Source organism: Condylura cristata, unplaced genomic scaffold (genome assembly GCF_000260355.1).
Source record: "Condylura cristata isolate star-nosed mole 26May11 unplaced genomic scaffold, ConCri1.0 scaffold00008, whole genome shotgun sequence".
NCBI classification, from domain to species: domain Eukaryota; kingdom Metazoa; phylum Chordata; class Mammalia; order Eulipotyphla; family Talpidae; genus Condylura; species Condylura cristata.
This window is the reverse complement of record NW_004567109.1, coordinates 15,467,132-15,483,292: the sequence shown is the minus strand read 5'-3', so window position 1 is coordinate 15,483,292 and position 16,161 is coordinate 15,467,132. Positions and strand designations below refer to the sequence as shown.

General features: G+C 63.6%; 1 protein-coding gene across 1 annotated transcript in view; it reads left to right on the top strand.

The window, feature by feature from the left end:
- Positions 1–15,141, top strand: part of ADGRB2 (adhesion G protein-coupled receptor B2) — a 34,741-nt gene extending 19,600 nt beyond the window's left edge. The window contains exons 5-30 of the mRNA XM_012722764.1: positions 353–517; positions 1,039–1,203; positions 1,285–1,452; positions 1,523–1,624; positions 1,760–1,866; positions 2,540–2,734; positions 2,852–2,920; positions 2,992–3,100; positions 3,342–3,672; positions 4,028–4,133; positions 4,324–4,367; positions 4,588–4,714; positions 5,116–5,219; positions 5,323–5,425; positions 6,117–6,267; positions 6,440–6,509; positions 6,910–6,976; positions 7,131–7,216; positions 7,513–7,611; positions 9,549–9,720; positions 9,988–10,083; positions 10,399–10,438; positions 11,098–11,714; positions 13,760–13,795; positions 14,060–14,155; positions 14,664–15,141. Coding sequence (XP_012578218.1) covers positions 353–517; positions 1,039–1,203; positions 1,285–1,452; positions 1,523–1,624; positions 1,760–1,866; positions 2,540–2,734; positions 2,852–2,920; positions 2,992–3,100; positions 3,342–3,672; positions 4,028–4,133; positions 4,324–4,367; positions 4,588–4,714; positions 5,116–5,219; positions 5,323–5,425; positions 6,117–6,267; positions 6,440–6,509; positions 6,910–6,976; positions 7,131–7,216; positions 7,513–7,611; positions 9,549–9,720; positions 9,988–10,083; positions 10,399–10,438; positions 11,098–11,714; positions 13,760–13,795; positions 14,060–14,155; positions 14,664–14,849 — 3,611 coding nt within the window. The 3' untranslated portion in view covers positions 14,850–15,141. The remainder of the gene's footprint in view (positions 1–352; positions 518–1,038; positions 1,204–1,284; positions 1,453–1,522; positions 1,625–1,759; positions 1,867–2,539; positions 2,735–2,851; positions 2,921–2,991; positions 3,101–3,341; positions 3,673–4,027; positions 4,134–4,323; positions 4,368–4,587; positions 4,715–5,115; positions 5,220–5,322; positions 5,426–6,116; positions 6,268–6,439; positions 6,510–6,909; positions 6,977–7,130; positions 7,217–7,512; positions 7,612–9,548; positions 9,721–9,987; positions 10,084–10,398; positions 10,439–11,097; positions 11,715–13,759; positions 13,796–14,059; positions 14,156–14,663) is intronic.
- Positions 15,142–16,161: the final 1,020 nt, after the last annotated feature.

Sequence of the window (16,161 nt, the reverse complement as noted above, 5' to 3'; positions counted from 1 at the left end):
GGGGTGGGTTGGGGAGGGGCGAGGAGGGGCGGTTCTTGAATCCTTTCCTGGGCTTTCCTGTGCCCCCCAGGAGCGGAGGCCCCCTGGCTCCCCTCCTGGGGTGATCCTAGTCTCCCTGTTCTGGATGTCCACAGGAGGCATCCTGTGTGAATTGGGACTTGAAACCCGTGTCTTCCACATCCCCCCAAAGGGCGGAGTCCTGGGGGCCCTGAGCGATCACCCTGGCAACAGAACCCAGGGCAGAGCCAATGAGGAGCGGTCACACAGCTGCCGGAACTCCTGATTGGTGGGCGGATGGTCAGTGGGCGGGGCCAAGGTGCCGCCCAGCCACCGGCCACGTGCTTCCTTGCAGTGCACGGCGTGTGGGAGGAGTGGGGTGCCTGGAGCCTGTGCTCCCGCAGCTGCGGGCGGGGGTCTCGGAGCCGGATGCGAACCTGCGTGCCCCCCCAGCACGGCGGCAAGGCCTGCGAGGGTCCTGAGCTGCAGACTAAGCTCTGCAGTATGGCCGCCTGCCCGGGTCAGTAGCGCCCGTGGGCTGCTAGGTGGGCGCTGCCCTACTGGGTGGGGGTTGGGAGACCCTGGGGAGGCAGTCAGGCCCAGTGTCCCGTGACCTTTGGGAGCTCCATGAGCTTTGACCAAGCATGGGGAGACTGGTGACATATACTTGCCAGCGTGGGAGGTGACCTCGCCCAGCCCATGGAAATGGGGTGCTGCACCCCACTAAGTCCTGGGCTGCTCTTGCTGTTCCTAGCACTTTGGTGCCCAGGGACAGCGGGGCTGTGAGGGGACTGAAGCTGGGCAGTGTGTGGGTGGGCTTAAATGTGGGCAGAGATGAGAAGCTGGTGACAGGCAGGCAGGACCAGGCCTAGGCACCACCTGCTCTCTCCAGCCCCCCTTCATCCACCCCTCTCCTATGGGTCTGGCCTGGTTCAGGTCTGAGTGCCTAGCAGAGTGTGCCATCTCCCTGTGATGCCCTGCCCCTGCTTGTCCCCACACCCCTTGCTCAATGCCCGCCCCTGCTTGTGTCTCCCCATGCAGTGGAAGGCCAGTGGCTAGAATGGGGTCCCTGGGGCCCTTGTTCCACGTCCTGTGCCAATGGGACCCAGCAGCGCAGCCGGAAGTGCAGTGTGGCGGGCCCAGCCTGGGCCACGTGCACGGGCGCCCTCACTGACACCCGAGAGTGCGGCAACCTGGAGTGCCCGGGTGAGTGCTCGGTGCAGGGGTGGTGGGGGGCAGCCCTGGCAGGGGTGGGGCGCCCGGCCGCTCACTCCCCCTTCCCCACAGCGGCTGATGGCAAGTGGGGGCCGTGGAACTCGTGGAGCCTGTGCTCCAAGACGTGCGACACAGGCTGGCAGCGTCGTTTCCGCATGTGCCAGGCCACGGGCGCCCAGGGCTACCCCTGCGAGGGCACGGGAGAGGAGGTGAAGCCCTGCAGTGAGAAGCGCTGCCCAGGTATGCCCCCAGGACTGGGGGGCTGGGACTAGCGCCTGGGCCCGGCTGAGCCCCTCCGCTGTACCCACAGCCTTTCATGAGATGTGCAGGGACGAGTATGTGATGCTGATGACCTGGAAGAAGGCGGCAGCTGGCGAGATCATCTACAACAAGTGCCCCCCCAATGCCTCAGGTGAGGGGCCGCGGCTCCCCCACGGGCCCCCATTCTCACTGCCCCTTTTTGGGCCCCCACCTCCGTGAGCCGCCACCCTTAGGTGTGGCGCGAGCAAAGCTCAGCCCCCTCACTATGCCTTCTGTGCCCCTGCAGGGTCTGCCAGCCGCCGCTGCCTCCTCAGTGCCCAGGGCGTGGCCTACTGGGGGCTGCCCAGCTTTGCCCGCTGTATCTCTCACGAGTACCGCTACCTGTATCTGTCAGTGAGTGTGCCTCGCTGGGCTGGGGCCACGCAGGGCTTGTCCCGGACTCTGGTTGGGGGTGGAAAGATTCCTACTCTTGCCCACCTGCCCTGGCATATGCCCGCTTCTGCCTGGCCCTGCCTCTCCTTGTCTGGCAAACTTACTCGTACTCCAAGGCCCGGCGCTCAGGTGTCTTCCCGACCTCTGTGCTCACTGAAATGTCTGTATCCCTGTGAGACTGGGGGCTCCTTGAAGGCAGGGACAAAGTTGAACTATTTCTGTGTGCCAGGCCCAGGCCCCGGCCTTCCGGGCTGTCACAGGTGTGGCTGGTATGCCCGCGTTTGCTTGTGACTGGCACTGGTGGGCGGGATTTGCTTCGCGCTCGTATTGGAGAGCCAACGCGCAAGCGTGTTACACTCCAGAGAACCCCGGTCCTGAGGGTGGAGCCCCACCCCGTCCCTGCGTGCATCTGCACACCTCCCCGCTCTAGGTGTTTCTCTGCCAGTCTCTTTGGGGGTTCTGTCTCTGGGTCTCTTCCTTGGGCTGTGTCTCCCCCGTGAGCCCCTCCAAGCAGCTGTCTCACCTTTCCCTCTCGCGCCCCCAACTCAAGCAGTAGGTAGACAGGAGCAGGATGGGCCAGGGCTGATCCCGGCTCCTGATACTCTAGTGACAGTAACGTACCTGTCACCTGCAGCTGCGGGAGCACCTGGCCAAGGGGCAGCGCATGCTGGCAGGTGAGGGCATGTCCCAGGTGGTGCGCAGCCTGCAGGAGCTGCTGGCCCGGCGCACCTACTACAGCGGGGACCTGCTTTTCTCTGTGGACATTCTGAGGAACGTCACCGACACCTTCAAAAGGGCCACCTACGTGCCCTCGGCTGATGATGTGCAGGTAGGTACAGCCCTCTCTCTCCGGTAGGAAGGGAGCGGAGCTAGAAGCCTAGACTTCTGCCTGGGAGGCAGAGACTGGGTCCCTGTGGGGCTGCACGACACTCTGCTGTCTCCCCAGCGCTTCTTCCAGGTGGTGAGCTTCATGGTGGATGCAGAGAACAAGGACAAGTGGGACGACGCTCAGCAGGTGAGGCGCTGGGCTCTGACCGCCTCCCCAGGACCGGCCCCGCCCCGGGCCCTTACACGCTCTCTTCTCAGGTGTCCCCTGGCTCTGTACACCTGCTCCGTGTTGTGGAGGACTTCATCCACCTGGTGGGCGACGCTCTCAAGGCCTTCCAGAGCTCTCTGATCGTCACGGACAACCTGGGTGAGGCAGGCGGGGGTGGGTGCTGGCGTGGCAGAGCCCAGCCCGTGGGAGGGGTGGCTTCTGAGGCCTTTGCCTGTCCTTTTCCTTGGGCTCTGTCTTTCCCTCATTGTCCCCCTTCACGTCTGTCCCCCTCTATCTCTGTGTCCGTGCGCTGCCTGACTCCTGCTTCTGTGTCTGCACCCACCTCTGTCTGTGTCTCCCCCACGCCCGCTCCCCCCCGCGCCTGCCCCTCTCGCTGCAGTGATCAGCATTCAGCGAGAGCCCATCTCGGCCGTGTCCAGCGACATCACGTTCCCCATGCGCGGCCGCCGGGGCATGAAGGACTGGGTGCGGCACTCGGAAGACCGCCTCTTCCTGCCCAAGGAGGTGCTCAGCCTCTCTTCGCCTGGCAAGCCGGCTGCACCTGGGGCAGCAGGCGGCCCTGGCAGGGGCAGAGGCCCGGGCACGGTGCCGCCTGGCCCAGGCCACTCCCACCAGCGCCTCCTCCCTGCGGACCCCGAGGAGGCCGCCTCCTACTTTGTCATCGGTGCTGTGCTCTTCCGCACCCTGGGCCTCATCCTGCCACCCCCCAGGTGAGTCTTTGGCTGGGGCTGCTGAGGGCCCACTGAGTGCCAGGTGAGAGCCAGGATGGTGAGCCTGTGCTGGCCTCGGAGAAACCCACCTGCAGCTTCAGGGACCCCGTACCTGGCTCTGGACGTGGGCGTTTCTCCGTGGCCGCCCGCAAGTCCAGTTTTCATGGCGGCCCAGGGACTGCTGGACTGAATTCCTAAGCCTCACCGCGAATCCTCTCAGCGCCAGGCCCCTCTGAGCGCCAGGCCTTCCTGTGGCCTTGGTCCTGCTGCTAGCCCTCCACCTCCCGTCCAAAGGACTTTTGGGGTTCCTGATTGCGTCTTCGGGCAGGAGCTGACCTCACTACCTGTCCACTAGGCCCCCGCTGGCTGTCACATCCCGGGTGATGACCGTGACCGTGCGTCCCCCTACCCAGCCACCAGCAGAGCCCCTCATCACAGTGGAGCTTTCCTATATCATCAACGTGAGTGGGGCCCCCGGCAGGATCTTCGGTAGACCCAGCACGGGTGGCCACATACCTGTGTGCACCGATAGGGAGCTGGTCTGCTCTGAGAGCAGCCTGGCCCTCTCACTTGTATGGGTGTCTGCGAGCGGGATGGGTGGTGGTCAGGGTGGGGAGCTCCCCTCCCCACAACACGCTCACATCTTCCCAGGGCACCACGGATCCCCACTGTGCCAGCTGGGACTACTCGAGAGCGTGAGTTGAGCAGGGGCTCCGTGCAGGGAGTGGTGGTCCCTGGGGTTCCCCTCAGGCAGGGGCCCTCCCCCTGCAGGCCAGCGGGGTCCTTGGCACTGCTGGGCTCCAAGCTGCCTGCCTTTGGAGTGCCAGCTGGACCTGCCTTGGGCAGTGACCCGCACAGGGGTGGGCCATGTGTGTAGGCGGGTTAGGGCTCACTCTGCCTCTCCCCTCACCCAAGCGATGCCAGCTCTGGGGACTGGGACACTGAGAGTTGCCAGACCCTGGAAACCCAGGCTGCTCATACCCGCTGCCAGTGCCAGCGCCTGTCTACCTTTGCCGTGCTGGCCCAGCCGCCCAAGGATCTGGTGAGTGAGGGGGAGAGGGCCTGGGCCAGGCCGGCTACCGTTGCCCTCATCACGGTGTTGCCTGGGACCTGGGAACCCAAGCGTGTGTCTGAGCAGATGTGCTTGTAGGGTTACCCAAAGCCCGCGCGCCTGGATGGTGCTCGCCACGTCTGGGGGCGTGGTGGCTGGGTGACGCTGGGCATGTGCGTGCGTGTGTCTGGTTGTGTGTGAAAGAGCATGTGTGTCCACGTATGTGACTGGGTCTGCTCTGTGCACATGTTACTACTGTGATGAACCTTCCCTGTGTGTGTGGACATGATGAAGGTGCAGGTGCGAGTCTGTGCCAGGCAGGAGGTGGGCACCCTACAGCTGCCCTCTCCCAGGCACCCATCTGACTGTCTCTTCCCACCCCACCCCCCCAGACCCTGGAGCTGGCAGGCTCCCCCTCGGTCCCCCTCGTGATCGGCTGTGCCGTGTCCTGCATGGCCTTGCTCACCCTCCTCGCAATCTATGCCGCCTTCTGGAGGTAGGTTGGGTGCTGGGCGGGAGTGGGCTGGCGGTGGGAGCGGCCCGTCCCCCGGCCTGGGCGGGTCAGCCAGCGCCCCTGTCTGCCTGCTGTGCCCTGGCAGGTTCATAAAATCCGAACGCTCCATCATCTTGCTGAACTTCTGCCTGTCCATCCTGGCGTCCAACATCCTGATCCTTGTGGGCCAGTCGCGGGTGCTGAGCAAGGCAGGTGCCCGCTCACGGGGTGCCAGGGAGTGGGATGAGGGGTGAGGGCGGAGCGTGTCTGCAGGGGCGGCATGCATGTTTGTGTGGATGTGCTCCGTGGTGGATGTTTGTGTACACTCATGCTGTGTGGCGGGTGGGGTGTGTGTGGGAAACTGTCAGCATCCGTGAGGGCGTCGGGGAGGGCGTGTGTGTGTGCTCAGGGATGAGCGTGTACATCTGTGACCGCGTACGTGAGCGGAGCGCGTGCATGTTGGCGGGGGGCCTTCCTGAGCCTCGGCCTTCATGTCTGTGGGCGTGTGGGAGCCCGAGCAAGGCCAGCCCACCTGTCTGTGGGTGACTGGTGCTGGCTGTTCCTCGTGCCCCCTCAGCCGCCCCACAGTGCCAGCGCTGAGTGCAGGCGTGGGGCCCGCCCGGCCATGACGTGGCAGATGCTTCTGTCTGTCCCCCTCCCTGCCAGCCCCGTCTGCGCGTGGGCAGCCTGCCTGCCCGCCTCCCGGATGCTGAGTGCTGTGTGCATGTCACCGGGCCTGTGTCGTGCTGTGTGTGGGTGCAGGAAGGCGGGGGTGCCTGGCAGGGCTCTGTGGGGGGTGGAGCTTGGGTGGGCAGCCATGGCAGAGCCCGGCAGTGGACGTGGGAAGCCTGGCACCTCCCGCCCAGCCGCTGCTCAGGGCTCCCTCCCCCTTCCCTGTAGGGTGTGTGCACCATGACGGCCGCCTTCCTGCACTTCTTCTTCCTGTCCTCCTTCTGCTGGGTGCTCACTGAGGCCTGGCAGTCCTACCTGGCTGTCATCGGGCGGATGCGCACCCGCCTGGTTCGAAAGCGCTTCCTCTGCCTGGGCTGGGGTGAGCAGGCCCCATGCTGGACTCTGCCACCGGGCCTGGGTGGGGGCGAGGGTTTGGCATTGGCCACAGCCCAGGGGTCTCTGAGCACAGGCGTCAGCTGGCTGTGGGTCTGGGAGGACGAGAGGACCCTGAGGACGATCAGCTCCTCACGCTGGTCCCGCTTCTCCCCCAGGTCTGCCTGCCTTGGTGGTGGCCGTGTCTGTTGGCTTTACCCGCACCAAAGGATACGGTACATCCAGCTAGTACGTGGCCCTCCCGTGTGGGCAGCAGGGGTCATGGACCTGTCGGGGTGCCAGACTGGGCAGCGGGCCTTTTCGGGCTGCAGTCCTGGCCCACACCGGCCGTGGGACTTTGGGCAGGTCTTTCCCCTGACCGTTCCACGGGTGTGCTGGGATTGGATAGTCTCTAAGAACCCCTTAGCTCAGGGATCGGTCAGCCCTCTCTGACCCCAAGGTAGCCCCTGGGCTGGCTCCGCTTTCTTGGCCGTGGTTGGCAGGGTGCTGGGGCTCAGCAGAGCCGGTGAACTCTGACCTTGGCTCAGCTGGGTCCTGTCGTCGAGGTGGCCTGCAGTGCAGGGGCCCTTGGAGGGTGGGGGAGTCGTCCTGTGGGTGTCTGACATCCCCTCGTCTTCTCTCACCCCAGCTGCTGGCTTTCCTTGGAGGGCGGCCTGCTCTACGCCTTTGTGGGCCCTGCAGCTGTCATTGTCCTGGTATGTGCCCCTCAGGGTCCCGGGAGGGCGTGGCCCCAGGCGTCTGCCCCTCCCTGCACTCCTGCTCCCACCTGGGGTTTCCCTGCCAGGAGGGCGCCTCGTAATGCTGTCTTCCCCCAACCCACCCCCGCCACCCCACTCCCCGGGCCCCCAGGTGAATATGCTCATTGGAATCATCGTCTTCAACAAGCTCATGGCGCGAGATGGCATCTCAGACAAATCTAAGAAGCAAAGGGCCGGGTAAGGGGGTCTCTGCGATTTGGCCTTGTGGGAAATGGTGTAGGGAGGGTGGGCCTGCCTTGGCCGCTCTCGGAGTCCCAGGGCTTCACGGTGCCTCCGGGGCTCCCTGACCTTGGTGCGTCAAGGGTGCAGGCGAGGTGGGCACCTGGAGTGCTCAGTTGCAGCCCCTCACCCACCCTAACCCTCCTCTTTTTCTCTCATCTGCCCTCCCCCCCCACCCCACTCGGGGCTCACGCTGCCCCGTCTCCTCCCGCCATGTGTTTCCCCCCTTTTCCCATGTCTGTGCCGCCCCCGAGGTCGGAGCGGTGCCCCTGGGCCAGCCTGCTCCTCCCCTGCTCAGCGTGTGGAGCGGTCCCCAGCCCCCTGCTCAGCTCAGCCTCGGCCAGGAACGCCATGTTAGTTGTGCCCCCTGGGGGGCGGGAGGTGGGGGGGGGCCACGTCCATGGTGGGAGGAGGAGGGTTACCAGCCCAGCGTCCTGCCAGCTGCTACACGCGCTCAAGGGTTCGTTGTCAAAGTGGCAAAGGGGAACCAGGAGTGAATGTCTGTGCCTCCGAAAATGCTGGGTTCCTGCGCCACCCCTTGCTCCCCGCCCCACCCCCGCTTGTTTGATCCAGGCACAGCAGACCCCTCCTTACACCCCCAACTTGCAGGTCTCATAGAATCTTAGGCCTGTAGAATGCTTGAGCCTACAGCACCTTAGAATTTTAGAGTGACAGAATCTTAGAATAAGACAATCAGAAGCTAGAAATGTTAGAATGAGTGAATCATAGTCTTATCATCTGTCATAGAATCTGAGACTTGGAATTTCAGAGGTATTCAGGCTCACGGTTGGGGTACAGAGAATGTTGGAGGTGGAGGATTATTTCGCTGAGACACCCCCCACCCAGCCCCCTCTCACCTGACTTCCACAGCCCTCCCCTCCCCTCGCCCTGGCAGCTGAAATCTTAAAGCCTCAGTCATGCCAGCAGAGCGCGCGTGAACCCCCGGGGGTCCAAGCTGCTGCGCAGGACACGGGTCCAGCTGCCCCTCCGCCACCCAGCTCTACCCTGCCCACTCCGGGGTCGGGGACCCTCCGCCTGTGGAGGTGGCTCCGTGCGCAGAAGCTCCCGCTGGCTGGGCTGCCATCGCCTCTGACTTTGGAGGCAGCCAAGTTGGGTCTGTGTCCCGGCTCTGTCTGCCCAGCTGGGTGCACTCCAGTTTCCTCATCTGTAAATTGGGATAATAACCCCCATGTCTGTTTATCAGAGTTGTTTTGATCACAGTGTGAACTAATGTATGTAAAGTGTTCAGCGTAGGGCCTGGCAGAGAGCTGGTGCTTGATCAGCGGCAGCTCTTCGGGCTGTGATTAGGCTCTTAGTCTTGGCGCCGGCCCCGGGGTTTTGGAGGCCACCGTGCACACCCCCTGCCAGGCCGGACCGCCCCAACCACTCTTTCTAGGACAGGTCTTGGCCCCCTGCTTATCCGCAGTGTCCAGGGTGGTGCCTGCCCCTTCCTGACTCAGCATGTGCTCGCAGGGCAGAGCAGGCTGGGGTGGCGCCTGGCCCAGCAGGGCCGTCCTGTGTCCCCGCAGGCGGCCGCCTCTGAGGGAGGGCTGGCACCGGTGCCTAGACGCCAGGGCCCATCTGCCTTCCTCCCTCTGCCCTCCCTGGTCAGGGAAGCAGGAGACGTGTGGGTTTGGCCCTGATGCTGGCTTTGACCCCCGTCCCAGCTTGAGCTTTCTGTACAGGGTCTGTGTGGCCCCTGGGGGCTTGGTGCCTCCTTGGGGAGCCGAAGGGGAAGGGCCTCTGCTGTACCAGTGCCCCCCAGTCTCCCCCACAGCTGTGTGCTTTGTGACACCCTCTGCAAAAGACGAAGCAGAGCCGCCTGCTTCATCTTCCGTCTGTCTGTCTCATGCTTCCTGCTGTCTGTTGCACTCGTCCCTCTTTCCCTCTTCCTCTCCTGGAATCTCTGGGGCTGTGACCCCGGCCTGTGACTCTGTGCAGATGGGGGCTGAAACAGCACCTGCATCTGTCTCCCTCCCTCTTCTCTCCCACCGTCTCTTTCTCCACCCCCACCCGCCCCCCCATGCAGCCTGTGTCTCTGACTCAGGCCCACTGCGTCTGTCCTCCCCATCACCCTGGTCCCTGGTCCGGCCCGCGTTCTCCGCTCTGTTCAGTTCTCTGCCTCCGGCTCCTCAGCTCCTCTCTGCTTGGGGACACTACTGAGGTCTTGGCGTTGGGGCCCTGTCTCCCTTCCCCAGTCAAAGGGCCTGAGGCTGAGGGCTCAGGTCTGGGCTCAGCCCACCCTGTCCCCGGGCTGTGACCATGACGGGCTCTCCGCCGCTGTCCTCAGGGCGTCCCTCTGGAGCTCCTGTGTGGTGCTGCCCCTGCTGGCGCTCACCTGGATGTCTGCCGTCCTGGCCATGACAGACCGCCGCTCCGTCCTCTTCCAGGCCCTCTTCGCCGTGTTCAACTCTGCGCAGGGCTTTGTCATCACCGCTGTGCACTGCTTCCTGCGCCGAGAGGTGGCCCGCGCGTCTCCTGCCCCCCGCCCACCTCCCACGCAGTTCTCTCCCCGCGCCGACGAGGCCTCTGAGGCCCTGGCCAGGTCCCCAGCCGGGTGGCCCTTGGTGTGGAAGCTGAGCTGACATGGCCCAGTGTCATCACCTTCCCCTAGGCGGGGCCCGCTTCTTTCCTGCCACACCTACTTGGGTGCCTGGGGTGGGAGGCCCAGCAGCCTGGCCAGGGGCCCTGTGGTGGCCTCAGGCCCAGCAGGCCCCTGCCGCCCCCAGGTCCAGGACGTGGTCAAGTGCCAGATGGGTGTGTGCCGGGCGGATGAGAGCGAAGACTCCCCGGACTCGTGCAAGAATGGGCAGCTGCAGATCTTGGTGAGCGAGGAGGCCTGGGCGGTGCGGCGGGCCTGCCCCTTCCCCAGACCCCGCCCCTTCTCCACCATGGCAGGGCAGGCACAGAGGTCTGGTTTGCTTCCGACTCAGCCATGACGTGGCGGGCAGCTCCTTTCCCCATTCAGTTTCGCCACCTGTCAGGTGGAACCGAACCATGTCTGGGCCCCCTGGGCTCTGTTGGGCAGTGGGCAGCACCTCTGGGTGTGTAGGAAGGACCTTAGCTTCTGTCCCCCAAGTCCCCCCTCCCCGATACATTGATTCTCTCTGCCTTTCTGCTCTTTCCCTCTCTGCCTATAGTCAGACTTTGAAAAGGATGTGGATCTGGCTTGTCAGACAGGTGAGTCTGCTGGGGCCGAGCTGAGGAAGGTGCCAGGCAGGGGAAGGGTGGGAGGCCCCTGTTACATCATGGGAGGACTGGTGTGGGTTTGGCTACGGGACCCAGCTTCAGAGTCACACCGCCCTGAACTGGATTCAGAACTTAACGCCGCTCACTGTGTGCCTCTGGACAGACAGCTTACCTCTTGCGCCTCCCTTATGTTCCTGCAAAGAGAAGTCTGTCCCCTAGGGTGGGAGGGGGTTGCCTTAAGCTAATTAGGGGAACTGCATGCCTAGCAGGGTACTTGGCACATCATGGCTCTTCATTATTGAATCATTTCCTTGCTTCTCACCAGATCCTCTTTCCTATGTGTCTCCCGGGGAGGAGCAAGGCCCTCCTGACAACCTTGGGGCAGTGGGGTCCAGACATTAGGCTCTCACTAGGGCACCGTGGGAACTGGGCCTTGGCTTCGTTCCTTGTCCTGCCTTCTCTGGGCCACTGGGATAGATGTCTCCTTCACCCCTCTGGGGGTGAAAGTACCAGCCACTAAACCATCTCTCTGGGGACACATTCTCCACTGTCCAAGCTCAAAGGCTTGGCACCTCCCCAGCCCGGGCGCGGGTGTCTGGGGGGGGCTCTTCCTTCTCAAGGCTTGACTCTCTTCTCCTCCTGCCCCCCAGTTCTATTCAAGGAGGTCAACACTTGCAACCCGTCCACCATCACGGGCACCCTGTCCCGCCTGTCCTTGGACGAGGACGAGGAGCCCAAGTCCTGCCTCGTGGGTCCCGAGGGTGGCCTCAGCTTCTCACCACTGCCTGGGAATATCCTGGTGCCCATGGCAGCCTCGCCAGGGCTGGGAGAGCCACCGCCCCCTCAGGAAGCCAACCCTGTGTACATGTGCGGGGAGGGCGGCCTGCGGCAGCTGGATCTCACGTGGCTCCGGCCGGCCGAGCCGGGGTCGGAGGGGGACTACATGGTGCTGCCCCGGCGGACTCTGAGCCTGCAGCCCGGAGGCGGGGGCGGGGGTGTCGAGGATGCCCCGCGGGCCCGGCCCGAGGGCACTCCCCGGCGGGCTGCCAAGGCGCTGACCCACACCGAAGGCTACCCCAGCTTCCTCTCCGTGGACCACTCTGGCCTGGGGCTGGGCCCTGCCTACGGGTCGCTACAGAACCCCTACGGGGTGACCTTCCAGCCGCCGCCGCCGCCCAGCGCCCGCCAAGTGCCCGAGCCCGGGGAACGCAGCCGCACCATGCCCCGCACTGTGCCCGGCTCCACCATGAAGCTGGGCTCCCTGGAGGTGAGGCCTGGGACCATGCGGGGGGCTGGGCCTGCCCTGCGTGCTGACTGTGGGGATCACCGGTGCGCTGGGAGGGGGCAGTGGGCACCCGGCTCGGAGCAGCACCTGGTCTGTTGCTGTTTTCTTTCTCACGGCGGCTCTGGGCCCTTGGCGCCTCTAAACTCACGTGGGACCGGACTTCCCTGCCGAGGTGCACTGGTCAGTCCAGTCAGTTTGTTCAGTGACTCCTTGCATGGCGCAGGCAGGCGCTGCACAGCCGCGTGGTGGGCCGAGAGTGGCCGGGCCCACCTGAGCGCTCGGGTGGCCGGTCCGCGGTGAGACCTTGCGGCTCACATCGTTGTCGTGAGGGTCAGTGATCTGAAAGTGTCTCCGTGTAGCGCAGGCGGGAAGTGGGACGTGGGGGCAGTGGCTGCTGTCCACAGCCCTGCACTGGCCTCAGGCACGCACAGGGGCCTGCGGCCGTTGACCTCACTTCCGGAGAGACTGTGGGCCCCGTTGTGTCCCTGTTTGCTTTCTGTAGACGCCCCCACCTTCCTCCTGAGGCTGCACCCTGCAGGACGTCACGGGCACAGCCCCCCCGTGGCGAGGGTGGACGCCCGGCGCATCCGGAACTCTAGCTGCACAGATGAGGGCAGGAGCCACGAATGTGCCATCGCTGGCTGCTCGTGTTTGGCCTCAGAAACCCGCTGCACATCCTCCGCACGGAGGAAATTAAGTTAGCAGCTAGAGGGTTTGCAAGTTTAGTTTCTCTCCCAAAATGTTTCGCGAACATTTGGTGCCTGCTCCTGCCGCAGATGGCAAAAACAGGAAGGCGGGACAAAGACCGAAAGCGCCGCTCGGCACAGGGGAGGGGCGGCTCCTGGGGCGGCTCCCGGCGCAGCAGGTTTTGTTCTGTGGACACCCGCCCAGCTGGGCCGCGGTGGGTGCGGTGGGCACTCGGGCTCCTCATTTGGGAGGTAGCTCTGGATGGGGCAGCGCCTCTGGGGGTCAGAAAGGATGTCAGGGCTCGGGTGTGGGCAGCACTGTGGGGCGGAGGCCGGGCAGCGGGGCTGGGGCCGGTGCGGGCGCTGACTTTATTGTCTACACAGCGTGCTTGCGGCATGGGGGGCGGGCAGGGAGCCGTGTCCTACTGCCCAGAAGGGAGGTGTGTGAGAGAAGGGCAGCAGAAGATCTGGCAGAGTGCAGGGGGCATGCCGCTGGAGAAGCCAGGCCGGTGGTGGGGAAGAAGGAGCCTGGAGGTGGGCGGGCCCGAGAGCGGCGCCGGGAAGCTGGTGTGTCTGCCAGGCCCGGGCTCGGGAGATCCCCACCCCTCCCTGGGCCTCAGTGTCCCCATACGACCTGGGAAAGCTGATCTTGGTCTCACAAGCGTTCCTGGGGCCAGTGTTCTCAGACCGTAAGGCCCCTTCGTGAGTGGCGCTGCACTCTGGGTAGGTTGCTGTGGCCTTGACGGTGGTCTTGGGCAAGTAAGGACCCAGAGAGGCGTGAGGGGCAGGGAGGCCAGGGAGGCAGGGTCTGATTTGGCAGGGCAAGGGGCATGGAGGCGTCAAAGGAAGGTTGCAGAAAACCTGGGTCTTTGGATTTTTTTTTTTTTTTTACCAAGACACAACCCACAATGACTCCAAATTCTAGAAAAGTAATTATCATCTTGGCATAAGTTGTTCCTGCAAATTGTTCCCAGGAAGAGGGGAGCCCCTGCTGGCAAGGGAATGGGGCCGGATGGGGCGGACAGGGATGGGACGCAGAGCAGCTCCGTGTCGTGTGGCCTGAGCCGGCATGTGCTCTGGACGTCTGCCTGCACCTTCTAGCTTGCGTGTCGCAAGGGCGGCAGGAGTGTGTGTCTGGTGGGGCCTCCCTCCCTCTCCCCCAGGCCTTCATGCCTGCGCCCGCCCTCCCAGAGGCTTCCCTTTAAGGAGAGCTAACTCCTAGGCCTGGGCTGGGGCAGGTGGGGTGGCAGACCATGAGGTGCCAGGTTTCCTGTCTCTAAGCCCTTTGCATGTGGTGAAAAGCTTGCTTCTCTTTCACTGTCTCCTGTTGCTCCCTTCCAGAGAAAGAAGTTACGATATTCAGATCTGGACTTTGAGGTAAGGGCTGTGTGTGCATTTGGGGCGGGGTGTGGGGGTGTCTGCCTGGGGCATCTGCCTCTTGAGGGTCTGCTCCTAAAGTAGCCCCAAGCCCCTTGGAGACCCCAGACCCCAAGCCTGTGTTTTCCAGCAGCACCCCCAGCTCTAGCACATGGCTCAGGGGCTAAAAGAGAGCCAGGCCTTGTCCCAGAGGGGCCAGCAGGAGGCAGGGGTGCTGGGACCCACTGGGGAGTGCCTCCTCTGACGCCCTCTGGCTCCCAGAAGGTGATGCACACTCGGAAACGGCACTCGGAACTCTACCATGAGCTCAACCAGAAATTCCACACCTTCGACCGCTACCGCAGCCAGTCCGCGGCCAAGGTGAGGACCCCTCCTGGGACGGCCCCCACCGCAGAGCTCAGAGCCTGACCCTACGCGGTGACCCCTGGGGTGGACCCCGCCCCTTGGCCCCGGCTGCAGAGAGAGAAGTGTATGACGGGGCGGCCAGTGGGCTGGGTGGAGGTGAGGTGGGCCTGGGGGACTCCTTCCCTCCTTGGCTTCTCCCTCTGCTGAGCAACCTCACCTCCTCACCAAGGGCCTACATGTGGGCTGAGCCCTGTGGCGCAGACAGTGAGCATTTGTGGGTGCTCCCTGGGTCTTGAGAAGAGTGGGCAGACAGTGAGACATGGCCCCAGAGCACCATTCTGAATGTCCCTCTCTGAACCCCACTCGAGCCAGCTGGACCCGAATATGAACTTCCGTTGGCACCTGATTGCTCAGTAACTTTGGGCATCACTGACCTGCTCTGGGCCCTCTCAGTTTGCTCTTCTGGTCAGTGGGTGAGAGGGTATTGGCCCATCTCCATGGGCCCTTCCCGGTGCCCCCACAGGAGAAGCCCAGCCCCGGGGAGCGTCCCAGCCTGTCCCAACAGCGGCGACATCAGAGCTGGAGCACCTTCAAGTCTATGACACTGGGCTCGCTGCCCCCCAAGCCCCGAGAACGGCTGGCTATGCACCGGACAGCAGCCTGGGAGCCCACAGAGCCACCAGATGGTGATTTCCAGACAGAGGTGTGAGGCCGCGCTGGACTGCCCCTGCATATAAATATATATATCTCTCTATTTTCACACTCCACTTTGGAACTACCCAGGAGCCAGCGCCCCCTCCCCTCTCCCGAGGGCTGGGCAGGGAGGCGCAGTGGACTCAGTTGGGCTGGGGGAGCCCGACACCGCGTGGCCTGGGGGGCCAGGGCCCGTCCCTGATACTCAGAGGCACCTCAGCCGCTGGAGGCCCGTCTTCCCCCAGCCTGTCTGTCCCTGTCCCGGGCTGGGGAGGGGGAGGGGAACTTTGTTGGGAATAAACTTCACTCTGTGGATTTTGCTGCTGAACTGTTTGCTTTCCCCAGTTGAAGGCCTAGCCCTTTGCTTCTCTGTTCCTTGGCTTACCTCACTTGGTCTTGTCAAGTGTGTGATGGGGTCAGAGCAGCCCCGACTGGGAGGATGCCGCCTAGGCTCTGACTCCATCCTTGTCCTAACTGCCTGGGAGACCTTGGAACCCTTCTCCTGCCAGGGCCTGGGTGAAGCAAACTGGAATGTGGGCCAGGGTCCTCACAGCTGGCCTTCTCCAGGGCTGTCATGGTCATGGCCGCTACTCCCTGGAGCCGGGGAGCCCAGACTTTCTGTCTGGAGCCAGGGCACAGCTTAGTGACCTCAGGTTCTCCATCTCCATGGGGATAGTAATAGTATCTTTCTCACAGGGTTGTTACAGGATGAAACAAATGTCTGTGAAGCACTTAGTGAGCACCTGGCCAAGAATAAGCCCTGGGAAGTGTCAGCTCTCCCATTTGGTGCTTGGGCTTATGCTCTGCTCTGCGCCAGGAGTCTGTCTGTCTGTCTGTCTGTCTGTCTGTCTCTCTCTCTCTCTCTCTCTCTCACACACACACACACACAACTGCCGACCCAATATGACAACCTTGCTGGTAGGTTTTAAGTCACCCATTTTCTGGATAGGAAGATGAGGCCAGAGATGGGAAGTTACTCGCTTAAGGCCATAGCCAGAGGCAGAGCTGCAACTTTTCAAGCCCAGGCCAGCTGCCAGGTTGGGACTCCCCCCTGTCTTCTCAGCCTTCCCAGATGTGCCCTTCATGGCTGCAGGGGAACAGCAGGGAGCTGGGTGTGGTAGATTCCAGTTCCAGGGCTCGGGTGGGTCTGCAGTGGGCATCAGGCTGGTGTGAGCCAGGGAAAAATTTGCTGGGTTGGCTGAGGTCAGAGGGAGGGGCTTGGGTCTGAATAAACCTAGATGGCTGCCGGGTGGGGGGTGTCAGGCCTAGTGCCAGCTGGAGGAGTGGTGCCCAGACCACCTCCATCTTCTCTGAATTGGGGCCTTTAA